This window comes from Leopardus geoffroyi, chromosome B2, assembly GCF_018350155.1.
Source record: "Leopardus geoffroyi isolate Oge1 chromosome B2, O.geoffroyi_Oge1_pat1.0, whole genome shotgun sequence".
NCBI classification, from domain to species: Eukaryota; Metazoa; Chordata; class Mammalia; order Carnivora; family Felidae; genus Leopardus; species Leopardus geoffroyi.
In genome coordinates, this window is record NC_059332.1 from 855553 (window position 1) to 879408 (window position 23856).

General features: G+C 36.1%; 2 protein-coding genes across 2 annotated transcripts; both read left to right on the forward strand.

Annotated features, from left to right (window-relative positions):
- Positions 1-6678: 6678 nt before the first annotated feature.
- LOC123609658 (olfactory receptor 2W1-like) lies at positions 6679-7808 on the forward strand. The gene has a single exon (XM_045500832.1). It carries the CDS (start codon positions 6679-6681, stop codon positions 7621-7623), a length of 945 nt encoding a protein of 314 aa, XP_045356788.1. The 3' UTR covers positions 7624-7808.
- A 14659-nt stretch (positions 7809-22467) lies between these two features.
- LOC123609659 (olfactory receptor 2W1-like) lies at positions 22468-23623 on the forward strand. The gene has a single exon (XM_045500833.1). The coding sequence runs from the start codon at positions 22468-22470 to the stop codon at positions 23410-23412; it is 945 nt and encodes a 314-aa protein (XP_045356789.1). The 3' UTR covers positions 23413-23623.
- Positions 23624-23856: the final 233 nt, after the last annotated feature.

Here is a 23856-nt window from a genome sequence, read left to right on the forward strand (position 1 = left end):
CTCTGGAGACAAGGAAAATAGAAGCAAAAATGAACTATTAGGAGCTCATCAAGATAAAAAGATTCTGCCCAGCGAAGGAAACAATCAACAAAATGCCTTTTGTATTGCATAAAATTCAGCCTATTCAATGGGAAAAGATATTTGCAAATTACATATCAGATAAAGGGTTAGTATTCAAATCTATAAAGAACTTATTAAACTTAACCCCCCCCTCCAAAAAATAATAATAATCCAGTGAAGAAATGGGAAAAAGATGTGAACATAACTTTTCCAAAGAAGACATCTAGATGGCTAACAGACACATGAAAATATCCTCAACATTGCTCATCATCAGGGAAATACAAATCAAAACCACGATGAGATACCACCTCACACTTGTCAGAATGGGTAAAACTAACAACTCAGGAAATAAGAGATGTTACACAGGATGCACAGAAAGGGTGACACTTTTGTACTGTTGGTGGGAATGCAAACTGGTGCAGCCACTCTGGAAAACAGGATGGAGGTTCCTCAAAAAGTTAAAAATAGAACTACTTAGGACCCAGAAATTACACTAAGAATTTATCCAAAGGATACAAAAATGCTGATTCAAAGGGGTACATGTAGAGTTTCCAAACATGATTATGAGACTTACTGAGTTAACTATGTCCCCACATTCTATTTCATACACAATTTTTTAAAAATATTTTTACATTGTGCATGAGTGATGATGCATTTCACAGAGCGGTAGCCCTTGAACTGAGACATTCTATCATTGGTCTTTCTCTTTGGTTCTGTAGTTTTGTTTCTTTGAAAGTCCTAAGTCCTATTACATAATTCAGGAAGGAAGTGTTCATAAAGAGAAGGAAAGGTATTAAATAATTTTGAATTGAATTGTATTTCTGATTTGTTGCCTCAGTGTTAATTTTTTGGGTTTTTTTTTTTCTTTTCTTAGTGTTGAATCCCTTATTCTCATCTTTCTCCATTCACAGGCAATGCTATGAGTACATCCTGAGAGTACAATGAGGGTGATGAACGTATTAAAATCTAAATTATTTTTAGAAAAAATAGAAAATACTTATTCAAGTTATATCATGGTTTTATTCTTTTCATAATTGTTGTAGTATAAAATCCATTAATCATAATTTTTTGTGTTTTTCACTGCTACCTCTGTCAGTGAAGTAATTTATGAGCTGTACTTATATTAAATATATCATTAAACTGCAAAAAAAGGGGAGCACATGTACCCTAACGTTTACAGCAGCATTATTAACAATATCCAAATTATGGAAAGAGCCCAAATGTACATCGACTGATGAATGGATAAAGAAGACGTGGTGTGTGGTGTGCATATATATGATGGAACTATACAGTATTATGTTAAATAAAACTATACAGTATTATGTTAAACTGACTTATGTTAAGTCAGTCAGAGAATGACAGATATCATGTGATTTTACTCATGTGGAATTTGAGAAACAAGAGATAACATAGGGGAAGGAAAGGAAAAAATAAGTTAAAAACAGGGAGGGTGGGGCGCTTGGGTGGCGCAGTCGGTTAAGCGTCCGACTTCAGCCATGTCACGATCTCACCATCCGTGAGTTCGAGCCCCGCGTCGGGCTCTGGGCTGATGGCTCAGAGCCTGGAGCCTGTTTCCGATTCTGTGTCTCCCTCTCTCTCTGCCCCTCCCCCGTTCATGCTCTGTCTCTCTCTGTCCCAAAAATAAATAAACGTTGAAAAAAAAAAAAAAACACAGGGAGGGAGACAAACCATAAGAGACTTAAAAACAGAGAACAAATTGAGGGTTGCTGGAGGGGAAGTAGGTGGGGGGAATGGCCTGTATGGGTGATGGGCATTAAGGAGGGCACTTTTTCAATTGAACACTAGCTGTCATATGTAAGAGATGAATCACTGGGTTCTACTCCTAAAGCTAAGACTACACTGTATGCTAACTAACTCGAATTTAAATTTAAAAAAGTTATATTCTAATGGAGGTGTGTGATGAACACAAAATTCAAGGTCATTATTTCCCTGGGTGGCAGGTAGGAATAAGAGTGTAAAGACAAAGACTAGCTATAAGCTATTGGTTACATTCCAGTTCTTGAATTGAGTGGTAGGCTAAAATATTTTCATGGAACTATTTTTAATCCATTGAAAATGGAACAATGATGATATAGCTCATGAACCACAGAATTATAATGATTCTATATATTTTTAAAAGGATATATTTTCTTTCCTGCATATAAAACACCTCCTTAATGCCTATATTTCTTCAACTTTATTGATGTCTTACCCACTAAAAAAAAACTCAATTAAATGTGTTATTTTTATCGATATGATTTACAATATATTTACAATCTTCAATAGTGAATTTAATACAAAAATAAATTTATCTCTGAAATTAATTTCCATGGAAGAACTCTAAAGAAGAAAAAGACAAGATGAAACCCAATGTCTTCAGGAAACCTTTCTTAAAATAGTTATTTGGATAAGCCTCTGACCATATGCCAAGATTTGTTAATCACCTCTGTGGGGCACCAGTCCCCATGGTCTACACCATGTTCACATACTAGTCTTCATGCCCTACATAAACACTTCTTGGAGCACATGTACACCAGAGAAGGGCTCTCATTGTTTAACTGGGCAGAGGTCCACCTACAAATGTCTCACAGGATTCCTCATTAAAAGACTAGAAATACCCCATCAAAAACATTCAAAAAACCAAATTCATGAACTTTTTCACCAATCCCATATTTAGTTTTTCTCCAACATCCACATTAAATAAAGACTTCACTGAATATTCGCTCAGCTGTTGCATTTAAATGCAAATGTGATTGTGGAGTTACTACAATAAAGCAGTGGCTCATCATATTTCATGGACTCAGTAACTTCCAAACAAGAATCCTTCTGTTTACCTGTGAAATGAAGTCTCATCACAATGGGAACAACGGTTCTTTGGGCTACATATGAACATGACAGCTGTGAATTCTTCCCTCCTGAAATGTAAATATATTCCAACTTTGTTTCTAGTTTTTTCTCCACATTACCTTCAAATTATTGTTAAATATGTTTGCTCCATTTGTCTTAAATCTCATTGAACAAACTAAATGTAAGTTCATGCCATGCTATTAGAAACTGAAGTCCATACCACGGAAAATGAAAACCTATTTCAGTAAAAACATAGCATTCCTCTTTTTAAACATCTGTTTCTTCTGCTTGTGCTCTCTCATTTTTAATATCACAATGGCTTTTAAATTAAAATTACAGTAAGAGCTAAAAGTTGAGACCATGGATTAAAGCAATATGGAAAATGTTTGTGAGCATAAAATGAAAAGTCCTATATTTGGATTTACTACATTAAGTTACATAATGTGTAGTTTCTGGCTTGACACTTCCAATAAGTGTACCTGAGGTCTTATGCGAGCCAAAGCTTAAACTGAGCCAGTAGTGTTTTTCTCCTGCTAAACCCAATATATATTTTAGAAATTGTGTCCGCATCATGGATGCTCACTGCTTTCTTTCTTCAATGGTATAGCACATCTGCAGTACTGTGCTCACTTCTCAACTAATTAATACAAGGCATTTGATAACCCATGGTGAGTCCAATGGATAGTAACCAGAAAAGCACGGTAATTAAACTTCATACAATGTGAGCAACAGCTGACAACTATCTAGCACTTAATCTGGAGACATAGATCTAAGAGTATATTTGATAATAGGTTCTAATATTAAAGGAAACTCAAAAGACAAATAAAAAATTTAATGAGCCAAACTAAACAATATTGTCTGCAGAGGCACATTTGGGTAATCACACTATTAAAATACAAGGAGGTGATTACTATAAACATGAGGATAGTGAATACTTTGGGGGACAGGGAAGGGTAATCTTTGGGACGAGACACAAATAGAAGCCACTGGAATGCTCGGCAAGATTTTATTTTTTGACCTGCACGTTAGTTATAAGAATATTCACTTTGATTCAGTGAGATTTTGGGTTTTTTTTTTCTGTATCTATGCTTTACTTTATAATAAAACTGTTTTTTAAGAAGCCATGTTGAATTGACCTATTCCATAATATTTACAGAATAAAGAAAAATGGGCAGTGCCTGGGTGTTAAAGAGGCATCTCTGAGCTCAACACAAGGAGTAAGTATGAGACTCTCTTTTAAAGGACAGTTAGGAAGCTATGAAAACAGGAATTGTTTGAATATTCGGTGGAAGACCTCCATCATACGACAAAAAGCTGGATCATGGTTTTTGAGTCTATGTCAACTCTAAAATTCTATGGCCTTCTCAACCCAACATGATCACCACCTGACATAGTAAAAAAAAAAAAAAAAAAAAGCCAAGTGCATTTTGTAATCAAGGCATTTGGGGAGCTTAAGTCTTCTGTCCTCTCCAGCCTCTGAGTTTAACAGTTCACTATGTACACTGTGTTTTTGAGCACTTTTGTGTACATGTGTGTCTGTGCATTTAAAAATTATCCACATACAAAATTTTAAGCATTCCAGTTTAGTTCTAGACCATCATGGTAAAATTACCAATGGGAAAAATGAGGAGAGTAAAGAAAAAAAATAAAATAATAATAATTTGTGGATAGGTGAATACAATGTTTAAATCTTATATTTAAATAAACTTAATTTAATAATTTATTTAAAATGTATTAAGTAAAACCAGCACAGTTGCTAGTTTTTTCACAAATACTAGCCCTCACAACTTCCCTTTGTTGAATATCATTACCTTCACTGAATATATGGAGAAGCTGGTGAACAAACAGGTTACATAACTGTCCAAGGACTCATTACTTCCGAGTATGAATGCTGGGACTTGACACAAAGCTCTGAGTCCACATTCTGTGCAGTTAAGCATTATGCTCAACTTAGGTGACATCCTACCACATACAAAAATCACACTCATTAATTAAATTAAATTTCCATTTCCTAGTGAGAAAAACTATATTCCTACATCTTACGACTTGGTAATAATAGCTTCTTCATCATGATTATAACATTTTTAGGTTCTAAGATGCTTGTAACAATGAAATATGTATATAATTTCCTTATTTTACTGAAGTAGCAGCAAATAAAGTTATCATGCCTTGGCTCCAAACAAACTATGAATATAAAAACCTTATTCTGAGGTTCATGGTCAGAAATTATCTGCATAAAAAATTATAAATAAAAAATTAAAAGCTGAAATAAATTAGTGGACTAATTCAGTCACTAAACACTCCATCTATTTAATAATATGATAAAGTCTTCAGAGAGTGAAATGTGTATATACTTTATCCCTTTTCTATATTCTTTCAGAATTGAAGTGAAATTTTACCTATAGAGTTCTGAAGCAACCAGAAGATCAACTCATATTATTGGTAAGTTCCATGGGGAAAAACAACTCACTGATTGTTTAATGAACGGCTTTTGTTCAAGTTACCTATCTTATTAATTTTGCTGAATGGCCTGGTGAGTACAAGCTAACACAGTTTGTTGATGTGTATATGTGGTAACCAAATGCTTCCAGAATTAGTTCAATTTTTATCTCCACAACAAATCAGTATGTCTATTTAAATGGTGTAGGGGCACCTGGGTGGCAGAGTCAGTTTAGCATCTGACTTTGGTTCAAGTCATGATCTCACAGTTTTTGAGTTCAAATCCCACATCTGGCTCTGTGCTGACAGCTCAGAGCCTGGAACCTGCTTTGGATATTCTCTTCTTCTTCTCTCTCTCTCTCTCTCTCTCTCTCAAAAATAAAGAAACATTTATAAAAAAACTTAAATGGTGTAACAGCAGTAACAAAAGATATTCCAAGAACTATAGGGCCACTCAGCATATAAATAATAATTCATAAGAAGGAGGATTTTTTTTTTCCTGGCACCAAAAACTAATTCACAAAAAAAATGACAAAATAACAAAATGTCCAAAATTGATACAGGAACAATAGGAATAGCAGTGTCTGAAATGTTGAATAGGAGGGAAAATATGAGGAGGAGGTTGGTGGCGAGGGTGAAGATAATGTCTGGAATGCAGACATATGCAAGTGATTATGGAAAGTGATTCTACTACCAAATAGTGGAGTTTATCTCAACAAAATTGCTCATTTAATGTTTTATCTCAAACTCCCCTCCTTTGATAAGGGAAATATTGGTCATCATCAAGTAATGCTTATGTCATAATTTCAAGAATGAACAACTCAAACTATATTCCACTCCTAAATTATATCATTAAACTTATGGATTTATTCTTACTCAGAAAACATGGAACATAGGTGTCATGGCATACTAAGCCTTTTCAGTGATCTGCAATTCAGTGTGGTTGAGTTTACCATAACATTTTTATTTATTAAAAAAAATTAATATTCACTTATTTTTGAGAGAGAGAGAGCCCACTAGTGGGGGAGATACAGAAAGAGGAGACACACAAGCTGTGAGATCATGAACTGAGCCAAAGTCAGATGCTTAATCAAGTGAGCCACCCAGGTTCCCTTACCATATTATTTTTAGAACCACGCTGATCTATGAGTACACACAGAGCATCTTTGAGCATTGGCAAAGAGTGTTAAAAGGGGTGTTCTGAATGGGAGAGAGCACAAAACAAGTGAATTTGGACACTCATGTAAACTTAAGAGATTTTTGTTTCTACCTAAAGCTGATGCTATTTTTTTTATTACTATAGTGTTATCTCCTAGACCTTTATGAGGAGTCATGAACAAAAACAATGGAAGTTCCATGACAGACTTCATCCTGCTGGGGTTTTCTGATCGGCCCCAATTAGAACACATCATCTCTGGGGTTGTCTTCATCTTCTATATTGTGACTCTGGTAGGAAACACAACCATCATCCTTGTATCTAACCTAGACAGCCAGCTCCATACTCCCATGTATTTCTTCCTATCCAATTTGTCTTTTCTGGACCTCTGTTATGCAACTAGCATTATCCCACAGATGCTGGTAAATCTATGGGGTCCAACAAAGTCTATTACCTACGGAGGGTGTGTGCTCCAGTTCTTCTTTGCCCTTGACTTGGGAGCCACAGAATGTCTTCTCTTGGCTGTGATGGCCTATGATCGCTACGCCGCTGTCTGTCAACCTCTTCACTACACAGTAATAATGCACCCTCAACTTTGCCAAAAGATGGTGCTTGTCGCCTGGTTAGGTGGTCTTGGCAGTGCCTTAATCGTTTGCTCCTTGACTTTGAAGTTGCCAAGATGTGGGCACCGGGAGGTGAATAATTTTATCTGTGAGATGCCAGCCTTGCTCAAGATGGCTTGTGTCTACTCAAAAGTAATTGAGGTCATTGTCTATGCTCTTGGAGTGATATTTCTTCTAGCACCTTTATCATTAATTCTCATCTCGTATGCAATTATCACTCAAGCTGTCATGAAGATCAAGTCAACAGCAAGGTGGCGTAAGGTCCTTAATACATGTGGTTCCCACCTCACAGTAGTAACTCTGTTTTATGGAACAATCATTTATATGTACATGAAACCACAGAATAGCACATCTGAAGATGAGGGGAAGTTCCTCACTCTCTTTTACACAATCGTCACACCCACCCTTAACCCTCTGATCTACACTTTAAGAAACAAGGATGTGAAGAGTGCAGTAAAAAGAATACTGTATGTGAGAAAACGTTCAGCAAAGTCATGAGTTAGATGGAAGAGAGGTAAGGAAATAACATTGACCTTTACCAACAGAAGATGAATGATTCACTTTCACAAACAGCATTTATGGGATGTTTACCTTGTATCAAGAATTGTGCTATAGACTGATTTATAAACAATTAAATCAGAAATTATAAGGAGATAGAGATGCAGACACATGAGGAAGCTTGAATTCATTTACTTAAAAGCCTTCAAGACTAGTCAGGAACTACAGACAAGTAAACCTAGAATTGTGAAAAGTGGTTAAGTACAGAAATATATGTACAAGGTATTAAGAAAATATTTCACATGGGAATTTACTTTAATATAGGGTTACACTGGACACTGATTTTTTTTTCTTCCAGACTTTTCTTCCAGATTTTTATATGCAATGACACTACATTTTATTCACCTGTTGTTGTCATTGGGGTTTTTGTGGTGCAGATCAACTGCCCACCGATACCCATCCACCTCCTCCCTCAAGTTTTAACTGGGCCCAGGGCCCATTAAACTGGGCCCATCCTGCATATCACATTTCAAGACTGGCTTCCACCAACATAATGCCAGGAAAACAATGTGTGCAATTCCTGGGTTATCTTCTCAAATATGAAGCCGTTTATTGTCAGCCTTCTCCCTCCTGTTCCTGCTGTCTAGGATGTGAATGTGGAGAGTTTGTAGCTTTTCCAATATCCCTAAGAGGGAATGGAACAATAAGGTGTAACCACAACCACCCACCAGCAGAGAAATGCCTCTAGACTCTTAGAGCAGAAAAATCTTCATTATTATTTAATATTAATTAAGCCACTCAATTTTGGAGTCTCCTTTTTAGAAGGCTTAACTTTTCCCATCCATGGCCTAAAGAGGAGTTTGGGCTTTTTCCTGTAAAGTCATGCAGTCCTTGGACCAGCAACAACAGCATCACTTGGCAACTTACCAAAACTAAACAACCTTGGACCCACCCCACACTTATTCAACCAACAATACAGATGGACCCAGCAGCTGATGTTTTTAATCAACACTACAGGTGATCAGGCTAAAGATTGAGAACTACTGTTACAGAGAATAGGGAGACGTTGAGTGTCTAAACAGAAAATGTACATAGTTTTATAGATTTTAATTGATTTCCTTCCTATAGACATGGGAAAATAAATGGGTAATAGTTTCTCAAGGCTCTTAGATAAGAGTAATGAAGGAAATGAGAAGTTTCATTAAATGAAATCAATATAAAAGGTTATTCTTCATTTAATACGATCTTTTGTTCTTTGGTTTTATAATTGCTTTCCTTGTACTGAATTATGGTGATGGTTGATGGTAATTTTGGCAAAGGAGCCTAATGCTCTTATTTGACCCAACAAAAATTTAGCAATGTCTTGTTTTTTCTCTATTATTTTTTACTTTGTTTTACTGGGAAATACATTCAAATTCTGAGTATCTCTATTAGGAGAAAAAACACCTCCCTTCTCTACGAGGTGACCATTTCAGAGATTGGAAATCCTCTGCATGTGAGAGTCCCCACATTTATGGTGTTCGTGCTCTGTGATTTCAAGGCTGAGTAAGCTGCCATCTACCCAGAATATTTGGGTGTGAATATGGGGTTGTAAGTCTTCATCGTCTTTTCTCCATCATATTTAAACTTTCTGGTTTCCAGGGTTCCACAGTGAAAAACCTGAAGTTGTCATTCTTTTTTTGAGGTAACTTTAAAATTTCCAGGTGTGTAAGCCTTGATAAAAATAAGATCTGAAAGAGGATGATGATACCCAAACATATGAAGGCACAGAGAAAATATAAACTTCGTGGAATTGTAAGGAGATTGAGAGGAGAACATGTAAAATGGTGCCTGTCTGGCCACTGAAAATGAATATCAACTTTTCTCTGTGAAAAAAGCTGATCTCAAATTTGATAAACAAGTAGTCTGTCACTGAAAAAACTCATACTCAACTTCTACACTCAGTTGATATCTTATATCATGAGAAATGTCATTACAAACCTCAGAATTTGTCCTTTGAATTCCCTCCAAAACCTGCTCCTGTCACTATAATGGCATTATCTCTTTTTATATATTTACTTGTGTAAACGTTTGAGGAAAAGACATTGGTGAAGTTTTCAATAACAGAACCTCTTATTCATGTGAGATTTTGCTGTGTCTAAATTGGCTTCTAACATGAAATACATACTCTGTAAATATCTATAGTACTATTAAGTGAATGAACCATTTTTATTAAATATACATGAAAATGTTATTATTCTACAGAATATGTCAAAGATTCATTGGGTAATAAATACTAGAGCAACATCTTCAGGCTTTTAACGTTTAGGACATTTGCAAAGTAAGAAAAAGGGAAAGATAGAATACATTATTTTTTCATGTGCATAATATTATAGATTCCGTATAAGTGTGTATCTGGAAATTAAACAACAACAACAAAAAAAAAGAGAAATAAAAAGGTTCCCAATATCTCAACCTAGAAACAGTGAATTCTGCATTTATAAGTGATTTCCTTTTAATTTCTTGCGATTCATACTAAAGTTTGTCACACTGAGTATCTGATTTCCTTCCCCAGAGTATGCATTCATGTCATACATATCACTTCCAAGGGAGAAAACCTTGGCTCCTAGAGAAGTGGCAAATCTCTTAGCAAATACACTGATGGGTAGTCCTCCAAAAAGCCACAGTCCATGAATAGACAGAGTGTGTAACTGTGATGTGAAAACGTCACTGGGAGGGAGTTGCTGACAATGGCAAAAAGATTGAAAACCAATGACTCAGTGTCATAGCACGTGCTTGTCCGTGACTGCAAAGATGACTGAGATCATCTCCCCTGGCCCAAATCGACTGAAAAGGCAGCATACCCAGGCTCTAGCACCTCAGGAAGGTATGAATGGTCTTCTAGGTTAGTGGCTGACACCTTGGATCCAAGGACAGCCTCCGTTAATCAGGTTCAAATGCTGGAGATTCCCTGGAACTACAAAAAATTTGACAACACCATGTATTACCACAAATTTGGGGAAACAGTCATCTTACTCTTTTTGTATTAGTTATCTACTGCCTCATAAATATTGTTTTTAGAAACTAATGGAACTGCTAGAAATGATAGACATAGGTTGAAAATCTCAACCCCACCAGTCTAAATCCAAAAAGGTTGTAAAACTAACAGTGTTCGTAATTCTATTGGCAGCAAACTTGTCCTAATTATATGAAGCAACTTATACTATTTGCTTTCAGTTCTGTTAAACAACGGCAGATCTGTGTCAAAAGAAAACAACTCCTTTTTGCTTTTTAGGGATACTTTTCAGAATATTATTAGCTACTTGTCATTTTTCAGAAACAGCAGCCACTTCTTAAGGAGGACACTCATTACTATCACTCCTTCATAAATCTGTACATTTTCTTTGGAGCTGAGGATTCAAGAGAAACTAGACTCTGCTTTAGGTTGCAGTGATAACATGAAAGGAAATACTCCCGGAGAGTAACTTAACTTTCACCTATTTCCTCTATGATGTTAAGCGCACATTTATAGCAGCCGTGTGAAAACTACGGGTCAGGTTTTACCCCCTTGTTTGCCAACTAAAATATCAAAAGAAAACTTTCTGTCCGCTGTATCATTGTATCTTACTGGGAAGAAATGTTCCATGAACTCTGAGTACAAATATATGGCCTATTGCTTTTCTTCGTTAGCGCTATTTTCCACTGTGTTCATCAGTCGCCAATTGCAGCTTTAGCAGGACGTCCAGTGTTTCCATTTTGGGCTCCCCTTCCCCAGGTATAATCTCAAATTTTCTAATCTTCAGAGTGCTTGCCTATCAGTGTGCTTGCCAACCAGTAAATACTCTATATTAACCGCACTACTGCCATTTCTGCTTCAAGCCACAGGTCCCATGCTACCTTTTGGGGGATGATGCCACAGGTGCCAAGGCAGTACTGGGGGCTGATGGTCCTTCAGGCATAATCCTGACCATCCCTATCATAAGGAGGACCAGTATTCCAGACTTCTGCCCCAGCCTCGCTGGGTCTTCTAAGGAGGCACACTCCCCTGCCCTCTTTTGCATGAGAAATGGGTCCCTGTGAGCCCTGCCTTCAGTCTTTGAATTGGCCTACACCACAAAATGCTCAAGGCCTATGTGACAAGCCCACAGCTAACATCATATTCAATGGTGGATGTCCACCCTTACCACCTCTGTTCAACACAGTATTAGAAGTCAGAGCCAGAGCACCTAGGCAAGAAAAAGAAATACAGGCAAGCAAATAAGGAAGGAAGAAATAAAACTGTCTGCATATGCTGATGACATGATATCATATATAGAAAATCCTAAAGATTCCACCATAAAAGTGAGCTAGTGAACAGTTCTTTAAAGTTGCAGGGTACAGAATCAATAAACAAAAATACATCATTTTTTATAGAATAATTGTAAACTACTAGAAGGGAAATTAAAAAAAACTATCTGATTTACAATCACGTCAAAAAGAATAAATTTCACCAAGCATGTGAAAGACCTGTACTCTGAAAAGTATAAGATTGATGCAAAAAACTGAAGACACACAAATAAATGGAAAGACAGTCCATACTTATGGATTGGAAAAATATTTTTTAAATGTATATACTACCCAAATCCAGCTACAAATTCAATACAGTCCCATTCATAATTTCAATGGCATTTCTCCTAGAAATACAACAAATAATTCTAACATTTGTATGGAACCAAAAAAAGCCTGGAAATGCTAAAGGAATCTTGAAAGAACAACAACATTGACGGCATTACACACCTTAATTCCAAATTATATTAAAAGCCATAGTAATCAAAGCCATGTGGTGTTAATACAAGAATAGACACATATATAAACAGAACAAGGGGGCATCTCAGAAATAAATTCATATTAATGGGTAATGTGTGATTTTTGATTATATATATATACATATATATATATATGATTTCATATACATATATACATACACACACACAGAGGTATGTATATACATACACACACACACACACACACACACACACACACATTTATATATTTATATAGGTATATACCCCACCACAGTGAAAACATGAATAGACTTTGAGGGCATTATGCTAAGTTAGGTAAGTCACAGAAACACACATACTGCATGATGTCACTTATATGTGGAATCTGTAAAAAAGAGTCAAACTCATTGAAACGGAGAGAAAAAAACTGGTTGATAGGGGCTGAGGGTGGGAGAAATATGGAGAAGTTGATAAACAGGTACAAACTTCAGCTTAAGGTGAATAAGGCATGAGGATCTCATGTAAAATATGGTGTCTACAGATGATAACACTATAATTCATAATTGAAATCTGCTGGGAGAGTAGAACTGAAATGTTCTTACTAAGTCAAAAAATAAATACATGAGGTGACGAGCCACCTGGGTGGCTCAGTCGGTTGAGTGTCCAATATCAGCTCAGGCCATGATCCTGCAGTTCATGAGTTTGAGCCCAACATCAGGCACACTGCTGTCAGCACAGAGCCTGCTTTAGATCCACTGTCTCCTTATTTTCTGTCCCTCCCCTTCTTGTACTCTCTTAAAAATAAATAAACATTTAAGGAGTACATGAGCCTATGGATGTGTTAAATCAACTAGATGTGGGAGAGTATCTTTTCAAAGTGTATACATATATCAAATCTCCATGATGGACACATTAAATATCTTACAATTGTATGTCTCAATTGTACTTCAATAAAGCTGAATCTGAAAGAAAGAAAAGAAAAGAAAAGAAAAGAAAAGAAAAGAAAAGAAAAGAAAAGAAAAGAAAAGAAAGAAAGAAAGAAAGAGAGAGAGAGAGAGAGGAGAAAAAGAAAGAGCAGCTTTAGGGAAGAGTGGTGGAGAGTGCTATTTTAGAAAAGGCGGTCCAGGAGAGTTCTCTGAGCAGAGACCTGAATAAAGCAGGGGGGTCAGTCTCAAGACATTTATGAGGAAGAGTATTCCCAGGAAGTTGCAAGGGAAATGTTTGATGTGTTCGTTAAACAGCAAGAAAGGCCTCGCAGCTGAATCCTTAGTGGCCCTCTAGCAGCAGCAGCAGCAGCAGGAAAAGCACTAACCATGAGAAGGCTTGTATTTCATATCAGTTTTAGTCTAAAAGGAATTATTCAGAATTAGGAGATTCTATAAGACAACTTGCCTGGCCTATTTTTTTTTTAATTTTAGTCAACATACAGTTCAATATTAGCGTCAGGAGTAGAATTCAGTGATTCATCACTTACATACAATATCCAGTGTTCATGCCAAGTGTCCTCCTTAATGCCCAACACCCGTCTAGCCCATCTCCCACCCACATCCCTCCATCAACCTTCAGTTTGTTCTCTATCATTGAGTCTTCTGTGGTTTGTTTTCCTCACTCCTGTTCCCCCCATATAAACAAAAATCATATGGTATTTGTCTTTCTCTGACTTATTTCACCTAGCATAATACATCCTAGCTCCATCCACATTGTTGCAAATGGAAACTATTTCATTCTGTTTGAACGTTGAGTAATATTTCATTATATATATCTATATGCCATATTTTCTTTATCTATTCATCAGTCAATAGACATTTGTACTCTTTCCATAATCTGACTATTTCAGATAATGCTGCTATAAATATTGGGATGCAATTCAAATCAGCATTTTCATAAACTTTGGGAAGTACCTAAAAGTGCAATTACTGAGTGGTAGGGTTTTTCTATTTTTCATTTTCTGACAAACCTCCATACAGTTTTCTAGAGTCACTGCACCACTTTTCCTTTCCACCAACAGTTTAAGACGGTTCCCATTTCTCTGCATCCTTGCCAACATCTGTTGTTTTCTGAGTTGTTAATTTTAGTCATTCTGATAGGTGTCTGACAAGTGATGAGGTACTACTATGGTTTTGATTTGCATTTTCCTAATGATGAGTGATGTTAAGATCCTTTCATGTGTCTCTTGGCTATCTGGATGTCTTCCTTGGAAAAAAAGTCTATTCTTGTCTTCTGCCCATTTTTAACTGGATTTTGTGTTTTATTAGTGTTGAGTGCTATATGTTGTTTATATTTTTGGATACTAATCCTTTATCAGATATGTCATTTGCAAATATCTTCTATTCTATAGGCTGCCTTTTAGTTTTGTTGGTTGTTTCCTTTTCTGTGTGGAAGTTATTTATCTTGGTGAAGTCCCAACAGTTCATGTTTCCTTTTGTTTCCTATGCCTCACAAGAATTTTCTAGTAAGACCTTGCTATGGCCAATGTCAAAGAGGTTACTGTCTTAGTTGTCCTCTAGGATTTGGATGGTTTCCTCTCTCACATTTAGGTCTTTCATCCATTTTGAATTCACTTTTGTGTATGGTGTAAGAAAGTGGTCCAGGTTCATTCTTTTGCATGTCGGTCTCCAGTTTTCCCAACACCATTTGTTGAAGAGACTGTCTTTTTTCCACTGGATATTCTTTCCTGCTTTGTTGAAGATTAGTTAACCATATGGTTATGGGTCCATTTCTGGTTCTCTATTCTGTTCCATTGATCTAAGTGTCTGTTTTTGTGCCACTACCATACTATCTTAATGATTACAGTTTTGTAACACAACCGAAAGTCTAGAATTGTAATGCCTCCAGCTTTGCTTTGCTTCTCTAGATTGCTTTGGCTATTTGGGGTCTTTTGTGGTTCCATACAAATTTTAGGATTGTTGCTACTAGCTCTGCAAAAAATGCCCACTGTATTTCGATATGGTTTAGTTGCCTTAGTATGGACATTTAACAATATTTTCCTTTTCAATCCATGAGCATGGAATGTTTTTCCATTTCTCCACGTCATCTTCCATTTCTCTCATGAGTATTCTATAGTTTTCAGAGTACATCCATTTTCCCTCTTTGGTTAGGTTTATTCGTAGTTGTCTTATGGTTTTTGGTGCAATGGTAAATGGGCTGGATTTCTTGATTTCTTTTCTGCCAGTTCATGATTTGCATATAAAAATGCAGAATTTTTCTGTTCACTGGTTTTGTATCTTGTGACTTCACTGAATTTGTTTATCAGTCTAGTAACTTTTTGGTGGAGTCTTTCAGGTTTCCTACATGGAGAATCATGTCTTCCTTGAATAATGAAAGCTTGACTTCTTCCTTGCTGATTTGCATGCTCTTTTTGTTTTTTGTTTTTTTTTTTCTTGTTGTCTGATTGCAGAGGCTAGGATTTCTAGTACTATGTTAAGTAATACTGGTGAGAGTGGACATCCCTTCTTGTGACTGAATGTAGAGGTACTGGTCTCAATTTTTCTCCCTTGAGGATAACATTAGCTTTGAATATTTTGTATAGGGCCTTTATGATGTATGTGGAGGTATGTTCCTTCTATCCCTACTTTATTGAGTGTTTTTATGATGAATGGATGTTGTACTTTGTCAATTTTTTTTTCTGCATCTATTAACAGCATCCTATGGCTCTTATCCTTTCTTTTATTGATCACAACAATCACATTGATTTGCCAATATTGAAAAACTTTGCAGCAGAGAAATAACTCCCACTTGATCATGGTGAATAGTTCTTTTAATGTACTGTTAGATTCTATTTGCTAGTATTTTCTTGATAACTTTTGCATTCATGTTCATCCAGGATATTGGCCTGTAATCTTCCATTTTAGTGGGGTCTTTGCCTGGTTTAGAAATCAGGGAAATGCTTGCCTAATAGACAAATTTGGAAGTTTTCCTTCCATTTCTATTTTTTTGGGGATAGTTTCAGAAGAATGGCTATTAACACCTCTTTAAATATTTGGTGAACTCTCCAATGAAGTCCTCTGGGCTTGGACTTTGGTTTTCTGGGAGATTTGTATTCCTCGTTCACTTTACTTACTGGTTATCAGTATTTTCAGGCTTTCTATTTCTTCCTTTTTCAGCTTTGGTAATTTATATGTTTCTAGAATTTTATTCATTTCTCCCAGATTTCCCAGTTTGTTGACATATAAATTTTCAAAACATTCTCTTACATTGCTTGTATTTCAGTGGTGTTACTTATTACTTCTCCTCCCTCATATGTGATTTTATTAATGTGGGCCCTTTCTCTTTTCTTCTTGATGCATCTGGTGAGGAGTTTCTCAATTTTATTCATTTTTTCAAAGAGCCACCCCTGGTTGCATTTACCTGCACTACTGTTTCTTTGGTTTCCATACCATTTATTTCTGCTCTAAACTTTATTATTTCCTTCTTTGGCTGGCTTTGGGCTTCATTTGTTGTTCTTTCTCTATTTCCTTTTGGTGTAAGGCTAGGCTGTTTATTTGAGGTTGCCACTGGGTGGTATTGTTGCAGAAAAAGACTCGCTGAGCACTACAGGAGAATTCTAGGCCCAGAAACATACCAGCTCCCTCACATGCACACACACATATGAAGGATTTTAATAATAAAGAGATACGATGGCATCACTGGGAAAAGAAAAATATTTAATAAATTAAACTGGAATTTGGCTATTCATATGGAAAACCAAATTTGGTTCCCTATGCTCTGCCATACAATAAATTAATTCCAGGTGTATTTAAGGTATGACTTCAAAATGATTAGGAAAAAAATATATATGTAAATATCATTCTGACTCTGGAATAGAGAAGGATTACTAAAGATTAATTAAGATATTCTTCCATGATTAAATTTAGAAATTCTGACTAGCAAAAGACATCTCTATTAAAGTAAAATGCTGAGGGAGCACCTGGGTGGCTCAGTCGGTTAAGCATCCAACTTTGGCTCAGGTCATGATCTCACAGTTTGTGTGCTCTAGCCCCACATCAGGCTCTGTGGTGACCACTCAGAGCCTGGAACCTGCTTCAGATTCTGTGTCTCCCTCTCTCTCTGCCTCTCCCCGATCACATTCTGTCTCTCTCTCTCCTTCAAAAATAAGTAAACATCTAAAAAGTTAAAGTAAAATACCAAGGAAAAATAAGAAAAAATATTGCCAGGCACACAACCAGCAGAGAATTAAAAGAAATTATACAAATCTCTAAAAATTAGTAACTAAAAAAGAGAAGCAAGGCCAAGGAACAGTTGTCAGAACCTACAAATGGGTTTTCAAAGAAGGACAATGTTACACAGCAGAAGTATATGAAGATAAGTCAACCTCATTAGTTTTTAGGTAAATGGAAATCAAGGCTACAGCTAGATAATACTTATAATCTTTCAGTTGGCAATAATTTAAAAGTCCACTGGACCAGGTGTGGAGAAAATGTAAATCAATTGAATAATTTATACAAAACTAGGGTAGGAGAAATTGATAACAACATTTTAGGGGAAAATATCTTCTAAAGTTTGCCTATTCCATAACCAGCAATTCCTATCCTAGGCATACATCCAAAAGACCTTCTTACATACACTAAGCCAAGAGATGAGGACAAAATTGTTCATCTTAACTAACATCTTTCATGTGAGTCCAAAAGTATAATCAGCCAAAATGGCCATCAGTGAGTGAGGAGACAAAATAATTACAATATGTTCACACAATGGAATATTATACAGTAGTGGAAATAAATGAACCACAGCTACCCCTAAATATTGGATGATCTCAGTGACAAAAAGGTGAAAAAAGGAAAATGCCAAAAGAACATATAAGATATGATACCATTTGTGAAAGTTCAAATGAACTAAACTTTAAAATACATGCTATTTAGGCATCAACGTATGTGTGTGGGTGTGTCAATACATAAACTACATTCTAATGCAAGTGTGTAATGAACACAAAATTCAGGATCATGATTTACCAAGGGTCAGGTAGGAGTAAGAATTGTAATAGGGGAGAAGTAGCTATAAATTTAAGATCCCAGTTCTTGAATTGAGTGGTAAGCCAAAATATGTTCATGGTATTATTTTTAATTGATTGCAAAAGGAACAATGATGATATGGCTCACTTACCACAGAATTAAGATGATTCTGTAATTTTTTTGGCCTATATTATCTTCTGGCAAACACAACACCTAGATAATGCATACATCTCTTCAACTTGATTTAAAAAAAGTTGAATTAAATGTACTAATTTTTGTAGACAGTTTACATTATATTTGAAATCTTCAATAGTAAATATAATACACAAATAAATCCATCTCTGAAATTAATTTCCATGCAAGAAATTAAAAAAAAAAGGCAAGATGAAACCCTGTGTCTTAAGGGAACCTTTCCTAAAATAGTAGTCTGGAGAAGCGTCTGACCATAGTCTAAGATTTGTTAATCACTTCTGTGGGGCACCAGTCCCCACGGTCTACACCACATGCACCGACTAGCCTTCATGTTCTACATAAACACTTCTTGGAGCACAAGTATACCAGAGAAGGGCTCTCCTTTCATGTGCAGACATCAGCCCACAAATGTGTCTAATGGGAGTGCTCACTAAAAGACTACAAATATCCCATAAAAAACACATTTACGAAACCAAATTTGTCAACTTTGCCACCAGTCATGATTCTAATTTTTCTCCAACATCCACATTAGAGACTTCACTGATCTTAGCTCAGCTGTTGCATTTAAATGCAAATGTGATTGTGGAGTTAGTATAAGAAAGTGGTGTCTCATCAGTATTTCATGGACTCAGTAACTTGCCAAACAAGAATCCTTCTGATTACCTGTGTAAAAATGGCAATATGGGTACCTTTGGGCTACATAAGAGCATGCGAGCTGTGAATTCTTCACTCCTGAAACGTAAATATGTTCTAATATTCTTTCTGGTTTTCTTTCCACATCATTGTTACATTCGAATTATGTTTAAATATATTTGTTCCATTTGTCTTAAATTTCACTGAACAAACAAAAATGTAAGCTCATGTTGCACCTTTAGAAACTAAAGTCCACACCATGAAAAATGAAAACCTGTTTCAGTGACAGTATAGCTTTCCTCTTTTTTAACATTGTTTCATCTGCTTGCACTCACAGTTTTAATTAAACATTGACTTCTAAATTAAAATGACAATGACAGCTAAAAGGTGAGACCCATGGTTCAAAACAATGTGGAAAATGTTTGTAAGCATAAAATGAAAGCCCTATTTTGGATTCACAATATTAAATTACATAAGGTGTAACACTGGCTGGACACTTCCAATTAGTATACATGGGGCCTTATGTGACCCAAAGCTTAAACTGAGCCAGTTTAGAATTACTGCTAAACCTACTTAGCATATATTTTAGAAACTGTGTGTGCATCATGAATGCTCACTGCTTTCTTCAATGACATAGCACATCTGCAGTACTGTGTTCACGTCTCACCTAACTAATCCAAGGCATTTGATAATCCATTGTAAATCCAATGGATAGCAACCAGAAAAGCATGGTAATTAAACTTCATACAGTGTGAACAACAGTTGACAACCATCTAGCACTTAATCTGGGAACACAAATCTAAGAGTGTATTCTAATATTAAAGGAAACTCAAAAGACAAAAAAATTAAGGAGCCAAACTAAACAATATTGTCTGCAGATGCACATTTGGGTAATCACACTATTAAAATACAAGGAGGTGACTACTATAAACATGAGGATAGTGAATACTATGGGAGACACGGAATGGTAGTGATTGGGACAAGTCACAAAGAGAAGCTCCTGGGGTGCTTGGCAAGGTTTTATTTCTTGATCTGCATGTTACTTATAAGAGTATTCACCTTGATTCAGTGAGCTTTTGCTTTTTGTGTTTTATTTTATAATAAAACTGTGGTTTTTAATGAAGCCATGTTGAAATGACTTCTTCCATGCTATTTCCAGAATAAAGAAAAACAGGCATTGCCGGAGGGTTGAAGAGGAATCTCTGAGCTCAACATAGGAGTAAGTATGAGTCCCTCTTTAAAAGATAGTTAGAAAGCTATGAAAACAGTTGTGTGAACATTCTGTGGAAGACCTGCTTTGAAGGGCAGAAGGCTGGATTGTGGCTTCTGAGTCTATGCCAACTCTAAAATTCTATGGCTTCCTCATTCCCAACACTATCCCAACCTGACATGGTCAAGAAAAGCCAACTGCATTTTGTAATCAATGCATTTGTAGAGCTTAAGTCCTCTGTCCTCTCCTGCCTCTGAGTTGATCAGTTCACTATGTACATTGTATTTGTGGGCACTTTTGTGTACATGAGTGTCTGTGCATTTGAAGTTATCCACACATAAAATTTTAACCATTCCAGTTTAGTTTTAGACCATCATGGTAATATTACCAGTGGGAAAAATGAAGAGAGTAAGGAAAAAATAAAATAGTAATAAGTTGTGGGTAGGTGAATACAATGTTTAACATTTTAGAATGAAATATGAACCAAGCACAGTTCTAGTGTTTTCACAAATACTAACCCGGACAGCCTCGCTTTGAGGAACATTACTAGTTTTACAGAATGTACAGAGAACCTGACGTACAAACAGGTTATATAACTGCCCAAGGACACTTTACTTCCCACTACTTAGCTAGGATTTCACACCAAGCTCTAAGTCCAGAATCCTTGCACTTAAGCATTATGCTCAACTTAACTGACATCCTATCACATAAAGACTTCACAGTCGTTAATTAAATGAAATTTCCATTTTTATATTGAGAAAAGCTGTATCCCTGTATCAGACTACTTGGTAATCACAGTTCCTTCTTCATGATTATAACATTTTCAAGTTCTAACTAAAATGCTTGTGACAGTGATATACTGTAGGTAATTTTCCTTATTTTACTGTAACTGCAACAAATAAATTTAGTATTCTTTGGCTCCAAACACACTATGAATATAAAGTACTCTAGCCAAAGTCCATGTTCTAACATTATATGCATAAAAAATTTATAAGCCAAAAATAAAACTAAAAAATATTGTAGGTTAATTCACTCATTATTCCATATATTTAATAATATGATAAAGTATACAGAAATAGTGAAACTTATGTATTATTTATTCTTTTTCTGTATTATTTCAGAATTTAAGTCAGATTTTACCTACAGAGTTCTGAAGAGACCAGAGAATTGATCCATATGATTGGTAAATTCCAAGGGGTAAACAACTCACTGATTGTTTAATGAACAGATTTTCATTCAAGTTACCTATCTTGCTAATCCTGCTGAATAGCCCGGTGAGTAGGAGCTAACATAAGTTTTTGATATGTATATGTGGTAACCAAATGTTTCTGGAATAGGCTCCTTTTAACTCTGTAACAAATTCTAAGGCTATTTAAATGGTATAATAGCAGTCATAAAAGGTACTCAAAGCAACACATAGCCTCTGTACATGTAAATAATTGTTAATAAAAGAGACAAATTTTTTCCTGGCACCAAACAAGAGCAGTATAGTGAGGAACACCAAAATTGATACAGAAATGTCAATGTCTACATGGCTGAATGGGAGTGAAGATATGAGGAAGAGGTTGGTGGTGATGGTGATAATAATGGCTGGAATACAGACATTTGGACATAAATGTGGAAAGTGATTCTGCTACCAAATGGTGCAGCTTATCCCAGCATAATAGGTTATTTAACTTTTTACCTCAAACTCCTCTCCTTTGATAAGGGAAAAATTTGTCATGTCAAGTGACCTAATGTCATAATTTGAAGAAGGAACAGCACTAAACATATCCTACTCTTAAATTATGTAATTAACTTTAGGGATTTATTGCTTACCCAAAATACAGAGAATCATAGGTGTCATAGCATATTAAGCCTTTTCAATTATTTACAATTCAGTGTGATTGGGTTTATTGTATTATTTTTAGAACCACTCTGGTGATGAGTGAACATGCAGAAGCTATCGTCACTGAATACAAGAGTGTTAAAAGAAATGTTCCAAAGGGAGAGAGCACACAAACAAGTGAATTTGGGACACTCATGGCAAACATCAGAGATCTTATTTCTACCTAAGGTGATGCTATTTTTTTTTTTTTTAATTACCAGGGTACTGTCTTCTAGACCTTCATGAGGAGTCATGAACAAAAGCAATGGAAGTTCCATGACAGACTTCATCCTGCTGGGGTTTTCTGATCGGCCCCAATTAGAACACATCATCTCTGGGGTTGTCTTCATCTTCTATATTGTGACTCTGGTAGGAAACACAACCATCATCCTTGTATCTAACCTAGACAGCCAGCTCCATACTCCTATGTATTTCTTCCTATCCAATTTGTCTTTTCTGGACCTCTGTTATGCAACTAGCATTATCCCACAGATGCTGGTAAATCTATGGGGTCCAACAAAGTCTATTACCTATGGAGGGTGTGTGCTCCAATTCTTCTTTGCCCTTGACTTGGGAGCCACAGAATGTCTTCTCTTGGCTGTGATGGCCTATGATCGCTACGCCGCTGTCTGTCAACCTCTTCACTACACAGTAATAATGCACCCTCAACTTTGCCAAAAGATGGTGCTTGTCGCCTGGTTAGGTGGTCTTGGCAGTGCCTTAATTCTTTGCTCCTTGACTCTGAAACTGCCAAGATGTGGGCACCGGGAGGTGGACAATTTTTTCTGTGAGATGCCAGCATTGCTCAAGATGGCTTGTGTCTACTCAAAAGTAATTGAGGTCATTGTCTATGCTCTTGGAGTGATATTTCTTCTAGTACCTCTATTACTAATTCTAATCTCATACACAGTTATCACTCAAGCTGTCATGAGGATCAAGTCAACAGCAAGGTGGAGTAGGGTCCTTAATACCTGTGGTTCCCACCTCACAGTAGTAACTCTGTTTTATGGAACACTCATTTATATGTACATGAAGCCACAGAATAGCACATCCCAAGATGAGGGGAAGTTCTTTACACTCTTTTACACAATTGTTACACCTACCCTTAACCCTTTAATCTACACTTTAAGGAACAAAGATGTAAAGAGTGCAGTAAAGAGAATACTGTGTGCAGAAAAATGGTCAGCAAAGTCATGAGTTAGATGGACGAGAGTTAAAGAAATAACACTGACCTTTACCAAGAGAAGATGTAGCGATTCATTTATGTAAAAAGCATTTACTAGGTGTTTGCCATGTACCAAGAATTGTTGTAGGTAGTGACTTTCTAAAGAAGTAGGAAGCACACAGAATTATAAGGAGATAGAGATGCAGTTTCATAAAGAAACTTCAATTTATACACTTAAAAGCCTTCAAGACTAAACAGGAACTACAGATAAGTAAACATAGAATTACGAAAAGTGGTTTAGTTTAGTAATAAATGCATGTACAAGATATTAAAAAAATATTTCACATGGAATTTTATTTTAATGTACGATTACAATGGACACTGATTTCTTCTTACCAGACTTACCACTTTTATGTGAAATAATGTCCTCTTCATCCACCTGATATGTCATCAGGGATTTTGTGGTGCAGATCAAC

Bases quoted from the DNA above. Each gene is read 5' to 3' on its own strand.
- LOC123609659 (XM_045500833.1), top strand. From the start codon at position 22,468: ATGAACAAAAGCAATGGAAGTTCCATGACAGACTTCATCCTGCTGGGG.
- LOC123609658 (XM_045500832.1), top strand. From the start codon at position 6,679: ATGAACAAAAACAATGGAAGTTCCATGACAGACTTCATCCTGCTGGGG.